General features: G+C 40.3%; 1 protein-coding gene across 1 annotated transcript in view; it reads right to left on the reverse strand.

Moving 5' to 3' along the window:
- Positions 1-16,251, reverse strand: part of ascc3 (activating signal cointegrator 1 complex subunit 3) — a 522,713-nt gene that overhangs the window by 16,592 nt on the left and 489,870 nt on the right. Inside the window, exon 38 of the mRNA XM_080192820.1 lies at positions 2,294-2,445. Within this exon, the coding sequence (XP_080048946.1) occupies positions 2,294-2,445 (152 nt within the window). The remainder of the gene's footprint in view (positions 1-2,293; positions 2,446-16,251) is intronic.

Genomic DNA, 16,251 nt, shown 5'->3' on the forward strand with positions numbered 1-16,251 from the left:
ACTGCAACAACAATTGGCTGGAGCATAGGAACAGAAGTTGGTCCATTCAGTCCCTCAAACCTGTACTAGCTTCCAATGAGATCAAGGCAGACTGGTATCCTAACATCATTCAACCACCTTGGTTCCATATCCCTTTATCCCTTGTTTTGGGTCTAATTTTAAGGTTCTGTTCCCCGGCCTGGAACCACCCACTAGAGGAAGAAATTTCTCACTATCCTAACAATTCCTCTCAAAATTCCAAGAACCTCTGTCAAATCTCCAATTATTAGCCTGTGTTCCAGGCTCCAGTAATTAGCCTGTGTCCCAGGAAATATAACATTAGTTTATGCAATGTCTCCTCACAATCTTTGGAGTCTTGGTAACATCTTGGAAAGTCACCACTGCATTGATTCCAAAGCCAACTGTATCAATTACATTTGTCTGAACTAAATACAACAATTACCAGAGGAAATGTACAATGTTCCTGTATCGAAGCACATATTTGGTGCAAACTTTAGGGAGAATAGCTTTGTAGACTTTAACAGGCCCAAACATTGGGTGGCACAATACTTAGCACTGCTGCCTCACAGTGCCAGAGACCCAGTTTGAGTCACTGTCTGTGTGGAGTTTGCATGTTTTCCCCATGTCTGAAAAACGTGCTGGTTAGGTGCATTGGCCATGTTACATTCTCCCTCAGTATACCCAAACAGGCACCCGAGTGCGGCGACAATGGGATTTTCACAGTAACTTCATTGCAATGTTAATAAGCCTAATTGTGCCACTGATAACTAAATTTTAAATTGGCACAGCCTCCTGACTAAGAGGCTGAAATGATGCCACCTTTGATACACTACATCACCATAACTATTTCAATTTAACTTCTAGAACCTTTGGGATTGAGTTTCAGATTTCAACTACCCTTTGTGTTCTGATTTAACTCCCAAATGTTCTAATTTAAAAAAAAGATTATGCCTCTGGGTTCAGATTCCATACTAGAGGAAACACTTTCTCTATCTTCCTAATCAAATCCTTCCATAACTATATACAATTAAATCACGTTTCAAACTTCTAAACTTCAAGGAAAACAAGACAAATTTGTGAAACCTGATCTTATAATTTAACCCATAATGCTGCTGAATTCATGCTCTACCCTTCCTAAGGCAAAGTATGTTTGCTGAGCCAGGGTTCAGTGAAAGACTGAAAGCAGTACTCCAGATGCAGTCTGCCTAACACTCTACACAACTGAAGCATCATTTCCTCAATTTTAATTGCAATCCTTGAGAGAAAAAAAAGCCAACATTCCACTAGCCTTTTCAATTACTTTTTGCACCTGTACTAGCTTTTTGTAATTGTGTACATGGATACCTAAATCCTTTTGTTTCTCCACGGCTCTGTTATCTCTCACCATTAAGAAAATAGGGAAATTTCACAGTAACTTCATTACAATGTTAATGTAAGCCTTAATTGTGACTAATGAATAAATAAATAAACTTTTTCTAAGAAAACATTCGGATTTGTCTTTCTCAGGTCTGAAGTTGATGCCCTCACACTTTCCCCACATTGACCAAATCTATCGCAGACGGAGTTCACTCACTTAATCTGTCTGTATCCCTTTGTATCACTTATGGGATTTATCATATAACTACATCATTAATAACATTAAAACAAGTTCATTGAAGAACAGAAACTAAGGATTATGTGTGACCTTTGCCAACCTGTTAATTGACAATAGGCATGTTAGTATGAGACATCACTGTCAAAATCACTACCTACAGAAAAAGACAATCTGTTTACCTTGCCTACAGTCTGTACCAGCTTTATATAGCCAGGACGAGCCATACACATATGGCTCTGGGAGGTGCAAGTATTTGATACAAATCACAGTTAATCTCTTCAAAGCTTGATCCCCAGAGAATTTCTAATAGGATTTGTTAAAAAGTTTTCATTATTAATGATCACTACAATGTATTCACTTAAGAGTTCAAACGAAACAGACTATATTCCAGAAATCTTTTTAAATTGCCAGCACTTCATTTGTGTGTGGAAACAATACTTACTTTCTTATGCCTTTATTATCCAAAAACAATGAATTGAAATGCATAGTTACGTTAACCTTGTTGCTTTTAATTTTTTGCCTCTCCAGTGTATACTGCTGCTTCTCATATAGTTAGAACCCTTGCATATAGAAAACTGGGAACAGCTAGAGGTTTCCTCGCATATCCATTGACCATATCACATTCTTAATATGATTGTGTACTGAATAACAAAGTCAATTTTAAGATGAGACTTATCTCACAGTAGCTGTAGAGATTACCTGAAGAGGTAGAGTTGTTGTTGCTCAATGTTTGGCAGGGTAAGCAGAGAGGAGTCATGTACCCATCTGCCTTGAATCACCATTTGAATGAGGTTGATAATGTTCAGCGCTGTAACGAGCCAGCCATTGTTCGCTGCCACGTCCAGCATAGCCTACATAAAGGCGATACAAGAGACAGATAGAAATCAATTAACTCAAAATATATGGTGGTGTCAAGCACACTATGTTGGATTTGAGAATAACAAGAGAACGATAATAAGCCAATGGGTGACCTTTGATTCCACAATTCCTATTAAAACTGAGCTATTAGCTAGAAACACTGAATATAATAATTACAGCAAATATCAATACGTATGTTATTTGAGCTCGTTCTTTAAATTTTGTTGGTGTTTTGATTATTTGCCTCTTAATTGTTGCCTGAATTGTTCTAAATGACATCAGCTCAATTGCATGTATTACGACCTAAACTATTAAGGCTATTAGTACTACCTCACCCCATTCCTCCATTAACTTACAATTCAGAGTTAATCTCACTCTTATTAGCTTGACTAGGGTGGAAGCGGATCTTGATTACGTCTCATATTTGGTACCTTGAAAGACTACATTTTTAATATGGCTATGTAAATGATTACATATGTTGAGAAGTTCTTCAAATAAGGATTAGTTCATATATCATCGATATCTTAGCAATGATCAACAAAGTTCAATCTAAAGCAGAAATTTTCAATTTCGGACACTGCCACTAGACATAGATAGATTTGATGATTCATCATGTCTGATTGAGAAAATGAGAACTAGGAGCAGAAGTAAGCCATTTGGCTCCTCGAGCCTACTCTGCCAGTCAATAAGATCATGGCTGATCAGATGGGATTTTATCCCCACTTTTTTGTATACTGCACAACCATCCACACCCATCCTCAAAGCCTTGATTCCACTGCTGATCAAAAATCTACTGAACTTAGCCTTGAATATATTCAATGGCGCAAACACTGTGACGTGAATCCAATCAATTGGAAAAACAAGTGGAGGCCCATTATGCCAAACTTTTTGAACTCTGGCGAAGGGTAATCTAGACTCAAAACATTGACTCTATTCTCTCTCCACAGATGTTGTCAGACCTGCTGAGATTTTCCAGCATTTTTCTGTTTTTGTTCCTGCCAGTTGAGGTGATAGTGTGCAAGTCATTTGCCTGTGCACGTAAAACTGGTGTCCAGGGTTGCTAATGTGACATATAAAGGGTGGAATTCTCCTATGCCCCTACCAGAGGGATCAATGTTGGGTGGGTGGAGTGGAGGGTGGTGGTTGGAGGATTCGACCAGAAGCCAAAGATTGGTTTTATTCCAGAATGAAATTACGGTGGGAACTTGCGATGCTGCCTGCCATGGTGGATCAGGAATCTTGCTCGAGGCCGATGTAAAACTGATGTGATATGGTGAAGGCACGTATGGAATCTTCACCCACATCCAATTCTCTGTGATGTCCATGGAAAATCGCATCAGTCCAGAACACTTCTGGACAAATGTGGTATGCAAATGTCAGGGCTTATCTGAAGAATGCCTCGGACTGCCTCTGGAGCTAAGTTAAAAGGCCGCTGGTGACCCCAGATCCTGGAACACAACACCACTGCAGTGGATGGAGGGAGCATCTATCAGGTGGATCTTCCATCTTCACTGTCTTCACTGCAGTTCATCTTCAGTCTCAGAATATTTCTGGAGATGCATCTTCTTTCTTCAACAGTGGGTCAGTGGCGTTGGGAGCTTTTTAAAAATGACATCTGTATGTGGTGGTGGGATGCATGCCATCGAGTCTGCTCCACCTCCTTTTTTCTGCATGGAGGTCGGTCACCAGTGGAGTGCCCCAGGGACCTGTTCTAGGACCCCTGCTGTTTGTCATTTTCATAAATGACCTGGATGAGGAAGTGGAGGGATGTGTTAGTAAGTTTGCTGATGACACGAAGATTGGTGGTGTTGTGGATAGTCTGGAGGGATGTCAGAAGCTGCAGCGAGACATTGATAGGATGCAAGACTGGGCATAGAAGTGCCAGATGGACTTCAACGTGGATAAACGTGTAGTGGTCCATTCTGGCAGGTCCAATGGGATGAAGGAGTACAATATCAAGGGTAGGACTCTTAGCAGTGTTGAGGAACAGAAGGACCTTGGGGTCTGGGTCCACAGGACTCTTAAATCGGCCTCGCAAGTGGAGGATGTGATCAAGAAGACGTATGGTGTGCAAGCCTTCATGAATCGAGGGATTGAGTTTAGGAGTCAGGAGGTAATGCTGCAACTAAGATCAGCCATGATCTTATTGAATGGCGGGGCAGGCTCGAAGGGCTAGATGGCTACTCCTGCTCCTACTTCTTATGTTCTTATGTTAACTTTATAAGGCCCTTGTCAGACCCCACTTGGAGTACTGTGCACAGTTCTGGTTGCCTCACTACAAGAAGGATGTGGAAGCTACTGAGGGTGCAGAGGAGATTTACAAGGGTGTTGCCTGGATTGGGAGGCATGCCTTATGAAGATAGGTTGAGGGAGCTAGGTCTCTTCTCCCTGGAGAGATGAAGATTGAGAGGTGACCTGATAGAAGTTTATAAAATGTTGAGAGGTACAGAGAGGGTGGATTCTCGGAGGCTATTTCCCAGGGCTGAAATGGTCGCTACGAGAGGACACAGGTTTAAGGTGCTGGGGAGCAGGTACAGAGGAGATGTCAGGGGTAAATTTTTCAGTCAGAGGGTGGTGAGTGAGTGGAATCGGCTGCCATCGGTGGTGGTAGATGCAAACTCGCTGGGGTCTTTTAAGAGATTTCTGGATGAGTACATGGGATTTAATGGGATTGAGAGTTATAGGTAGGCTTATAGGCATGGATATGATCGGCGCAACTTGTGGGCCGAAGGGCCTGTTTGTGCTATAGTGTTCTATGTTCTATAAAACTCCTGGATGCATAATTAATTACACCGGGAATGGAAAATGTGGTGTGGTTTCTTGTCAGCCTCTGCATTGGGAAACACACTCCAGTCCCCATAGCTGTTTTGTTTCTTTCTGGTTTAATTTCGTCAAAAATCACCAATTTGCCCCGAGTCACCCAAGGCGGGAACCTGGGTCTCTAGATATGTGAGGTAGCAATGCTAACCACTGTGCTGCCTCAGTCAGAGTCATAGAGTGGAATTTTTCCATCCCATGGGAATTGTAGTAAGCTTGACATGGACCATAAGAACATAAGAAATAGGAACAGGAGTAGGCCATCTAGCCCTTCAAGCCTGCTCTGCCATTCAATAAAATCATGGCTGATCTGAAGTGGATCAGTTCCACTTACCCGCCTGCTCCCCATAACCCTTAATTCCTTTATCGATCAGAAATCTATCTACCCGTGACTTGACCATGCAAGGGATTTTGACCTTGGGCAGGATTTTCTGGCTTTGGGGCGGTGCGGCAGGTGTGAAAATCCCACCCAGAGTGTTCTTTCTGTCCCTGATTGTTTTGGCAAATAGGGCAAAGGAGAATCCAAACAGCTTCTACAAATACATAAAGAGCAAAACAGTCACCAGGGAGAGAGTAGGGCCTCTTAAGAATCAACAAGGTCATCTATATGCAGATCCACAAAAGATGAATGAGATCCTAAATGAATATTTCTCATCAGTATTTACTGTTGCAAAAGGCACGGATGTTAGGGAACTTCAGGATGTCTTGAGAAATGTACATCTTACAGAGGAGGTGGTGCTGGAAGTCTTAAAGAGCATCAAGGTAGATATATCCCTGTGATTAGATGACATGTATCCCAGGACATTGTGGGAAGACAGGGAACAAATTGTGGGTTTCCTAAGAGAGATATTTGAATCATCAACAGCCTGCTTGAGGCCAGTGTGAAACTGATTTGCATCCCAATAATGCGATGTGGTGGAGACTGGAAGGTGGCCAATATTGTGCCTTTCTTTAAGAAGGACTGTAAGGAAAACCCTGGTAACTCCAAGCCGGTGAGCCTAATATCTGTACTAGGTAAGTGGATCTACAGGCAATTAGAGAGATGAGGGCTGATTAGGGACAGTAAGCTTGGCTTTGAGAGTGGAAAATCATGTCTCACAAAATTGATTGAGTTTTTTGAAGGGGTAACCAAGAAGATAGATGATGTCAGTGCAGTTGACGTTGTCTACATGGACTCTGGCAAGGCCTTTGACAAGGTACTGCATGGTAGGTTGTTGCATAAGGTTAAATCTCAAAAGATCCAGGGTGAGGTAGCCAATTGGATACAAAATTGGCTTGACAATAGAAGCCAGAGGGTGGTTGTGAAGGGTTGTTTTTCAAACTGGAAGCCTGGACTAGTGGTGTGCCTCAGGGATTAGTGCTGGGTCCACTGTTATTTGTCATTTATATTAATTATTTGGATGAGAATATAAGAGGAATGATTAGTAAGTTGCAGATGACACCAAGATTGGTGGCATAGTAGACAGTGAAGATCAATTGGGCCAGTGGGCTGACGAATGGCAGATGGGGTTTAATTTAGATAAATGTGAGATGATGCATTTTGATAGATTGAACCAGGGCAGGATTTACTCAGTTAATGGTAGGGTGTTGGGGAGAGTTACAGAGCAAAGAGATCGAGGCGTACATGTTCATAGCTCCTTGAAAGTGGCGTCATAAGTGAACAGGGTGGTGAAGAAGGCAATCGGCATGCTTGGTCATTGGTCAGAACATTGAATACAGGAGTTGGGACATCTTGTTGAAGTTGTATAAGACATTGGTAAGGTCACACTTGGAATACTGTGGACAGTTCTGGCCACCTATTATAGAAAGGATATTATTAAACTAGAAAGAGTGCAGAAAAAATTTACTTGGATTCTACTGGACTTGATGGTTTGAGTTATGAGATGCTAGATAGACTGGGAGTTTTTCCTCTGGAGCAAAGGAGGCTTAAAGTTGAGCTTATAGAGGTCTATAAAATAATGAGAGGCATAGATCAGCTAGATAGTCAATATATTTTTCCAAAGGTAGGGGAGTCTAAAACTAGATGGCATAGGTTTAAGGTGAGAGGGGAGAGATAGAAAAGGAGCCAGAGGGGCAATTCTTTCACACAGAAGGTGGTGGGTGTCTGGAACAGAGGTAGTAATAGAGGCAGGTACAGCTTGTATTTTTAAAAAGATAGTTACATGGGTATACAGAGATATGGGTCAAATGTGGGCAATTGGAAACAGCTTAGTGGTAAAACTGGATGGCATGGACAAGTTGGACTGAATGGCCTGTTTCCATGCTGTAAACCTCTATGACTCTATTAGCACTCTCATCCAATTACTTTCAGCTTCCACATTTAGATGTAACATCAAATGATTAAGTGGTAATATATTTTATTTAATAGTGAAAGAAGTGCATATTTAAGATTATATCATGACAAACTTTGTTTTGATTGTCCTAAGCTTTTGGACAATCTCCTTCAAGAGTCATGAGAACAAATAAAGACAGGATAATTATCTTAGTTTATTTAGGACTATTAAATAAAAGTTGACCTTGTGCATCATCAGTATATGCACCTGAATGAACTGCATGTTGCAGTTCTAGAAGTAAAACTAAGCTGATTATGCCCCTCCCAAAATGCTTCACTGGCAACAACATAATATTCTTCAATGCATCTGGTCATGAACCTCTATGAAGTTTAGCTTCTGGCAAGTGAAGCTTCAAACCGAAAGGCAAAACCCAACATGGCTAGTTTTACAGACAAGCAACTAATGATATATCCTATGAATGTTTATCTGAATACATTTAATTATAACTAAGTTTGAAAAAAGTATTAGAATATGTTATAATCCAGAAGCTCAGGTGGTGAAGGATTGAACTGGAGCTAATCTTTACACACTATTTTTTAATAAGCATTTACTTACAGAACTGCACACTGCAAGCATGCATCTCCTAACTCAGTCACATACCACAATTTCAGTGTCTCTTATTATGTGCTCAAGTGAAGCCCTATTTAATGCCCTCCATCTGTACCGAATTAACCACATTTAGCAGGAACTGTATTCTCTACACATATATGTGTGCCAGTGAATCACCATTGGCACAGCTCATAATAGAGAATGAGCTACAAGAGCACCAATATCACACAATGTAAATATGCATAGAATGTCTCCCTCAAAGATGCAACTGCTTTCTGGTCTTCAATTGGATGGGGGTGTGGTTCTTAATGCATGTTAATACTGCAGTTAAACATTTTTGTTGTTTCAATTAATAGTTAACGAGTTAGAGCAAATGTGGAATTGATGTGTAGTAGGAAAGAGGGCACTGAAGCATTGTTTTTGAAGAGTGCTTTGCACATCTCAGGAAGAGAAACAAAGTTTAACTGACCTTAATTGGAATAATCAATGCTTAAAAAGGTTGAACTTTTTTTTAAACCTTCATAGCTGGTTTGCTCATTTGTGTGCTCGTTTCAATCTACTTGTTTGAAATGTGGAAGTCACTCGTGGGGGAACTGAATCAATTTGATGAAAAGTGCTTGATAAACTTGTATAAAGTCCAAATAAATATGCTTATAATTCCGAGTGAGATAAGAAGTTGTCCATTATAGTATATTTGAGAATGCTGAAAGACTTCTAGAGGACACTTACGGTTTAGCATCGTGGATAGACAGATGACATCACAAAATCTTTGTGACCAGCTGACCAAATGGTGAAGAATATGTTTTTTGAGGAAAAATGGATGGAAGTAAACATAAAAACGGAAACATGAAAATCCAGGAACTCAAATACATAAAGAGCAGAATTCTTCAATCTTCTCCGTGCCTACAAGTGAGAATGGACAATTTGGTGTTCCAACTAAAACTCCATTCGCTTCCTGTGGCAATGGAGAATCCCAGCCACAAGCGAGGATGAAAGTTTTCGGCCAGCTTCTTGAAGATATACGTGTAGGTAAATAAAGTTGGCTGCTACAAGGCCAATGACATTTTTGGATTTGTAAATGAGGACATGGAGTTTGAGAGTAAAGAAATAATGATAAATTTGTAAAATTGAAGTACTTTGTGCAGATTTTGATCTTCTCATTTTGGAAAGGATATTAAAACAATGAAAAACATACCCTATAGATTTGCAAAGAAAATGCCAAGAATGGGAAACTATAGACATCTGGTAACATTTACACTGGAAAAATGAAAATTAAGTGGACATTTGAAAGGGGGCGGTATGGTGGCAGAGTGGTTAGCACTGCTGTGTCACAGCGCCAGGGACACAGGTTCGATTCCCGGCTTGGGTCACTGTCTGTGTGGAATTTGCACATTCTCCCCATGTCTACGTGGTTTTCCTCCGGGTGCTCCGATTTCCTCCCACAATCCAAAGATGTGCGGGTTAGATTGATTGGCCATTCTAAATTGACCCTGGTGTCAGGGGGACTAGCAGGGTAAAAATGAGGGGTTATGGCAATAGGGTCTGGGTGGGATTGTGCTCGGTGCAGACTCAATGGGCCGAATGACCTCCCACTATACTGTTGGGCTTCTATGATTGAAAAAGTAATATAATTGGAAGGGATTTTTTTAATGGGGTGAACAGGGATAGAGCATTTCCTTCAATTGGAAATCAGTTATGAGGGTTTGTCAAGAAAATCCTGAGACGGTTCATGCACAAAATCTCTTTATGCAGAGGGTTGAGAGAGTATGGAATGTTTTATGATAGGGATTGGATGAGCAGAAGACATTACAACTTTTAAGAAAAAAGTAAATAAATATTTAAAGCAGTGGATGGTCCATGCTATTGGGGCAAGCAGGACAGTAGATTTAGTTTTACATTACTGTACCAAAGTTGTTGATGTAGATGGGTTGTGCATATTGGATTTGTCCTGTTATTCTATCATTAGCAGATCAGCATGATTAGTCTGATGCTAAATTTATAAGCAAAGGAGTGTTTATCATAAATGTACAATATATTAATCTGCTACCACAAAAGCCATTATGTTGTAAACAGAATTTTGGGTCAGCGTTTAATTAGTTGATTACAGCAGAGCTGAGCACGGTGAGGTAAATCAGAGTTTAATTGCTGAATAGATTTACAGAAAAAAAGACAAAATATGAAGTTTCACCGGCTCCCTAGTGTGTCTGTGTGATATAAACTTATAGCAAAGTATTCTGATTTAAACACTGGATGAAAAAGGGTTGATAGTTGCAAGAAAATTACATGGAAGCAGGGTTCTAAAATCTGTGTGAATGGCTTGTGGATTTCCCAACCAGAATGAACCGGTAAATATCTGGACCACAAGGTCCTCAGCATAGAAACATAATTATCAGCTGGTCCATGTTGACATTATTCCTCCACATAAGCCTCCTTCCACCATTCTTCAGCTAATGCAATCGGCATATCCTTCCATGTTAATTGTATAATAATTGATTGCTTGATTATGTTCAGGTGGTGGGTATTAACTCAGGATTCACGGGAGCTCATTTTTAGATATATAGGAGCAGACTAAAACTGTGGTAGTTCGGTCTTGGAGGAACATGAATACAATGTGCATTGCTTTAAATAAAAAAGCTTATGAAGTGTTGTTTCCAGCTCTATCCTTCACTATCTGGTTCTTGGAAATAAAACAGTTTATTTCTTTCTTTCATCGTGTGCTTACTTAACTTCTTATTAAATGCTTCCATTTTACCAAAAGGAAGGTCGATCCTGTACTTAAATTGGACAAAAGACATTTAATGAAAACATGCTGACCACCAGTAGTAGAGCTGAATAAAAGCAAATCACTGTTAAAGCTCACACAATGATCCAACATTTGGTGCAGAAAATTAGCCATAACTAGTTCACCATCAAAATAAAGGCCAACCGTGAAACTAAGTTTACAATTATCAGCAGAGATTATACCCTTGTTGTGAGGTGGATATACAGAAAACACTTTCAGTTCCTATGATAAATATGCAACTACATATATCATATTTGGGAATGGTTGTACTGTGGTTAGCTGTATTGAAGCGCTATTGAAAGGCATTTAATATTTCTCAGGATTAATAAATGGAGGATTTATTCCATTATGTATTCTCCTTTATTGAGTTGTCTGTATCACCAGCATATCATATTTGAAACAAAACATTTTACCACAAATGCTGGAATAATGCTAATATATCATGTTAAAGAAAATACCACACCACATCACTAGCAGTCAGGAGCTGATATCGCAGTGACTTCACAGTCAATAATAAGTTTATTCATCTTTTTCTGTTGAGGTAATGGGAAGGTACGGGCCCTGACTACATTCTGGCAATGGGACTGAAGACAGTATTAGAGAGGGACTGAAGACAGTATTAGAGAAGCACTGAGTCCCTCGCCAAGCTGCTCCAGTACAGCTACAACAGGCGCCTATCTGACAATGTTGAAAATTATTCAGGTATGTCCTGTCCACAAACCTGGCCAATTACCACCCAATTATCATCAACAAATTGCTGGAAGGGGTCACTGACAGTGCTAACAAGTGGACTTGCTCAGAAATATCTTGCTCACTGATGTTCAGTTGGGTTCTGCCAAGGTCACTCAGCTCCTGACCTCTTTATAACCTTACTTCAAAAATGGCCAAAAGAGCAACACTCCAGGGTTGAGGTGAGAGTGACTGCCCCTGACATTACAGAAGCATTTGATCGAGTGTAGCATTAAGGAGCCCTAAGAAAACTTGAATCAGTTGGAATTGGAGAAAAATCTGCACTCATTGGAGTCATAGCTAGCATAAAGGAAGATGGTTGTGTTTGCTGGAGGTGTTCCTGAGGGTAATATTCTAGCCTAACCATCTTCAATATTTTCACCAATAACCTTCCCTCCATCAGAAGGTCAGAAGTGGAGATGTTCGCTGGTGATTGCACAATGTTCAACAACATTCGGGACTCCTCAGATAGTAAAGTAATCCGTGTCCATCTGCAGGAAGACGTGGACAACATTCAGATTGGGCCAGTAAGTGGCAAGTTACATTCACGCCACAGAAATGCCAGCCAAAGACCATTTCCAATGAGAGAAAATCTGACTAGTTCCTATGACATTCAATGGCATTACCAATGCTGAAACCCACACTATCAACAAACTGGTTTTGTTGTGATTGACTGGAAGCTAAACTGGATATATATAATATTAATAATGTAGCTAAAACAGCAGGTCAGAGGCTGGGGATTCTTCAGCTAGTAAATAGTAAATTTTGACTCCACAAAATTTGTCCACTGTCGGCAAGGCACAAATCTATGATATTCCACATGCCTGGATGAGTAGAACTCCGAAAACACTAAAGAAGCCCAACACAATCCAAAACATAGTAGCATGCTTGATCGACACCCCATCCACCACCGTTAACATTCACACTTTCCACCTATAATGCATAATGGCAGCAGTGTGCAGAACCTATAAGATGAAGTTCAGGAACTCAAAGACTCCTTTGACAATGATCCCCAAACTCGCAAACTCTGCAACCTAGAAGAACAGTGGCGGTTGATACACGGGAAGGCCACTACCTGCAGGTTTTACTCGAAGACATTAGCATCCTAACTTGGAAGTATATAGAACATAAGAACTAGGAGCATCTGGCTCCTTGAGCCTGCTCCGCTATTCAATAAGATCATGGCTGACCTATTTGCGAACTCAGCTCCACTTACCCGCTTGCTCACCATAACCCTTAATTCCTTTACTGTTCAAAAATTTAATCTATCCTTGCCTTAAAAACATTCAATGAGGTAGCCTCAACTGCTTCACTGGGCAGGGAATTCCACAGATACACATTCCTTTGCATGAAGAAGTTCCTCCTCAACTCAGTCCCAAATCTGCTTCCCCTTATTTTGAGGCTATGCCCCCAAGTTCCATTTTCACCCACCAGTGGAAACAACTCTCCTGCTTCTGTCCTATTTATTCTCTTCATAATCATACATGTTTTTATAAGATCTCCCCTCATTCTTCTGAATTCCAATGAGTATAGCCCCAGTCTACTCAGTCTCTCCTCATAAGCCAACCCTCTCAACTCCAGAATCAACCTCGTGAATCTCTCTGCATTCCCTCCAGTGCCAGTATATCCTTTCTCAAGTAAGGAGAGCAAAACTGTACACAGTACTCCAGGTGTGGCCTCACCAGCATCTTATACAGCTGCAACATAATCTTGCTGTTTTTAAACTCCATCCCTCTAGTGATGAAGGACAAAATTCCATTTGCCTTCTTAATTACCTGCTGCACCTGCAAACCAACTCCTTGAGATTCCTGCACAAGGACACCCAGGTTCTTTGGCACAGCAGAATGCTGCAATTTTTTACTGTTTAAATAATAATCCATTTTGCTGTTATTCTTACCAAAATGGATGACCTCACATTTACCAACATTATACCCCATCTGCCCAGACCCTCGCCTACTCACTTGCTTAGGCTATTTATATCCCTTTGCAGACTTTCAACATCCTCTGTAGACTTTGCTCTTCCACCCATCTTAGTGTCATCTGTGAATTTTGACACACTACACTTCGTCCCCAACTCCAAATCATCTATGTAAATCGTAAACAATTGCGGTCCCAACACTGATTGCTGAGGCATACCACTAGTCATTGATCTCCAACCAGAAAAACATCCATTTACCCCCATTCTTTTCTTTCTGTTAGTTAGCCAATCCTCTATCCATGCTAATACATTACCCATAACACATTGCAACTTTATCTTACATAGCAGTCTTTGATGCGGCATCTTGTCAAATGCCTTTGGAAATCCAGGTACACCACATCCACAGGTTCCTCATTGTCCACTGTACATGTAATGTTCTCAAAGAATTCCACCAAATTAGTCAAACATGACTGACTGTTCCTTCACTGTTGCTAATCAAAATTCTGGAATTCTCTCCCTAACAGCACCGTGAAACTAAGTTTACAATTATCAGCAGAGATTATACCCTTGTTGTGAGGTGGATATATAGAAAACAGACTCTGACACTTTCAGTTCCTATGATAAATATGCAAGTATATATATCATATTTGGGAATGATTGTACTGTGGTTAGCTGTATTGAAGCACTATTGAAAGGTATTTAATATTACTCAGGATTAATAAATGGAGGATTTATTCCATTATGTATTCTCCTTTTTTGAGTTGTCTGTATCACCAGCATATCATATTTAAAATAAAACATTTTACCACAGAATGCTGGAATAATGCTAATATATCATGTTAAAGAAAATACCATATGGACTGCAGCAACTCAAGAAGGTGGCTCATCATCGCATTCTTGAGCTATTAGAGATGAACAATATATACTGGCCTGGCCAGCAAAGCTCCCATCCTGCGAATGAATAAAGGAAGATGGCGGTGGGATTGAGATGGAAGATTCAATTTGATGGCTGATGGAATTACTCAACAGTCGTGACAGGTTATATTTAAGCTCTATGTCAACAATAGTTAGGATGCACCATCCTTGGGAGTAGGCCCCATGTTTGAGTTCAAACTTTATAACAATAGTGAGAAGGGAATACATGCAAAGCCTCTTGTGATATATGTACTCCATTTTCAGTACTAATATGGATTTACATAATATCCGGGTTGTGCGACAAGTTTGTATTGACCGGTGACTTATTCAATACTATCAATTATCCACATTCCCTATAATCTTCTAACTACACATACTTCTAGCCATTTAAGTAAGAATTCTGCAATATACTGAATGTTCTCCTGCAGTACGTTACTTAATCACTTTAACACAACTCTGTGCCACACTTTGGCAAGTTCACAAACTGGGCAATAGGGGAATTAACGTGTTTCTTCGAAATGGCAGCTGGCTGTTGGCATGCATAGATCAGCGGCATGCAAACAGCACATTTGAGACACTGTGAGCTCCACTCAATGCTGTACGTATTAACATTTCAGTCGCCCAAGCTATTTAATCAGATCTTGGAGCTTTTGTTAAAGGACCTGTCTGCTGGAAGAGTACCTATTTTAAATTTTAATGAAATACTCAGCTGTCCCTTATAAGCCTTTTATTCTGCACCATCCTGTTTATTTGCGAGTCCCAGCTTATAGGTGTAAAGGGTCAGTGATTAGATGAAAGAAGCATTTTTTTCTCTGCCTAGTGCACCCAAAAAAATTGGCTATGTTTATACACAGCAGCTCATTCAAAAGACATACAAGGGCTGGTTCAATGTACAGAAGTTTATATTAGACTGTATATGTAATCACAACCTGAAGGAGATGCATGAGAGCTGCATTTACTTAAGGCAAACAAGCCACCAAAATCCTTTTTAAACAGAGGTATTGTTTACACGTGCAAGAGACATTTCAATTAAATTTTGCTGTTTTCTTTTTAAAGATACTGACATTATACCTAGCTCACACAAGTCATTCTTGTCCATTGCCTGTGTACTGTGTCACTGATATTTATTTATACTGCAGAACTCTTTAAATGGAAGCAGTTCCGCAACGTAGGGTGAATTTTACAGCCCCTACAGTGGCAGGCGCAGGATGGAAAATGCAGCGAATCGTTTAAAACTCGACTGACTTTGGCGAGACTGGAAAATCCTGTCGGTGGCAAGGGCTATAATGCTCTGAGTTCACAAGGCTTATCCCTGCATGTGCATTTGCAGCATTTGTGTGAACACTCGAACAACTTCTTATACACAATAACGCCGACATTTTATCCATGACTTCCCTCCCTAAGGATCTTCCTGGGCGTCCAGGGAAGGTCCTAAAGGCAATCACAAAATGATACAATTCATGGGAACTCCTCTACATTTCACTTCACATCCCTCTTTCCATTTTGGAGTAGCCTCCTCCCACCACTTTCTCCATCAATACTTCCCTTTGTTCCTGTCTTAAAGCGTGGAACTTCTGATTGTTTAAATTAATGGATGGAAGTAAAGGGGATATAAGGCACAGTTTTGAAGTTTGCGACGACAGGAAAACTGAAAGTGTAGTAAACTGTGAGGAAGATAGTAATAGACTTCAAGTGTACATAGACTGGTGAAATGGCCAGACACCATGCAAATAAAATACAACACAAAAAAGTGATA

The sequence above is a fragment of the Carcharhinus amblyrhynchos genome, chromosome 7, assembly GCF_965287045.1.
Source record: "Carcharhinus amblyrhynchos chromosome 7, sCarAmb.v2.hapA, whole genome shotgun sequence".
Taxonomy (NCBI): Eukaryota; Metazoa; Chordata; class Chondrichthyes; order Carcharhiniformes; family Carcharhinidae; genus Carcharhinus; species Carcharhinus amblyrhynchos.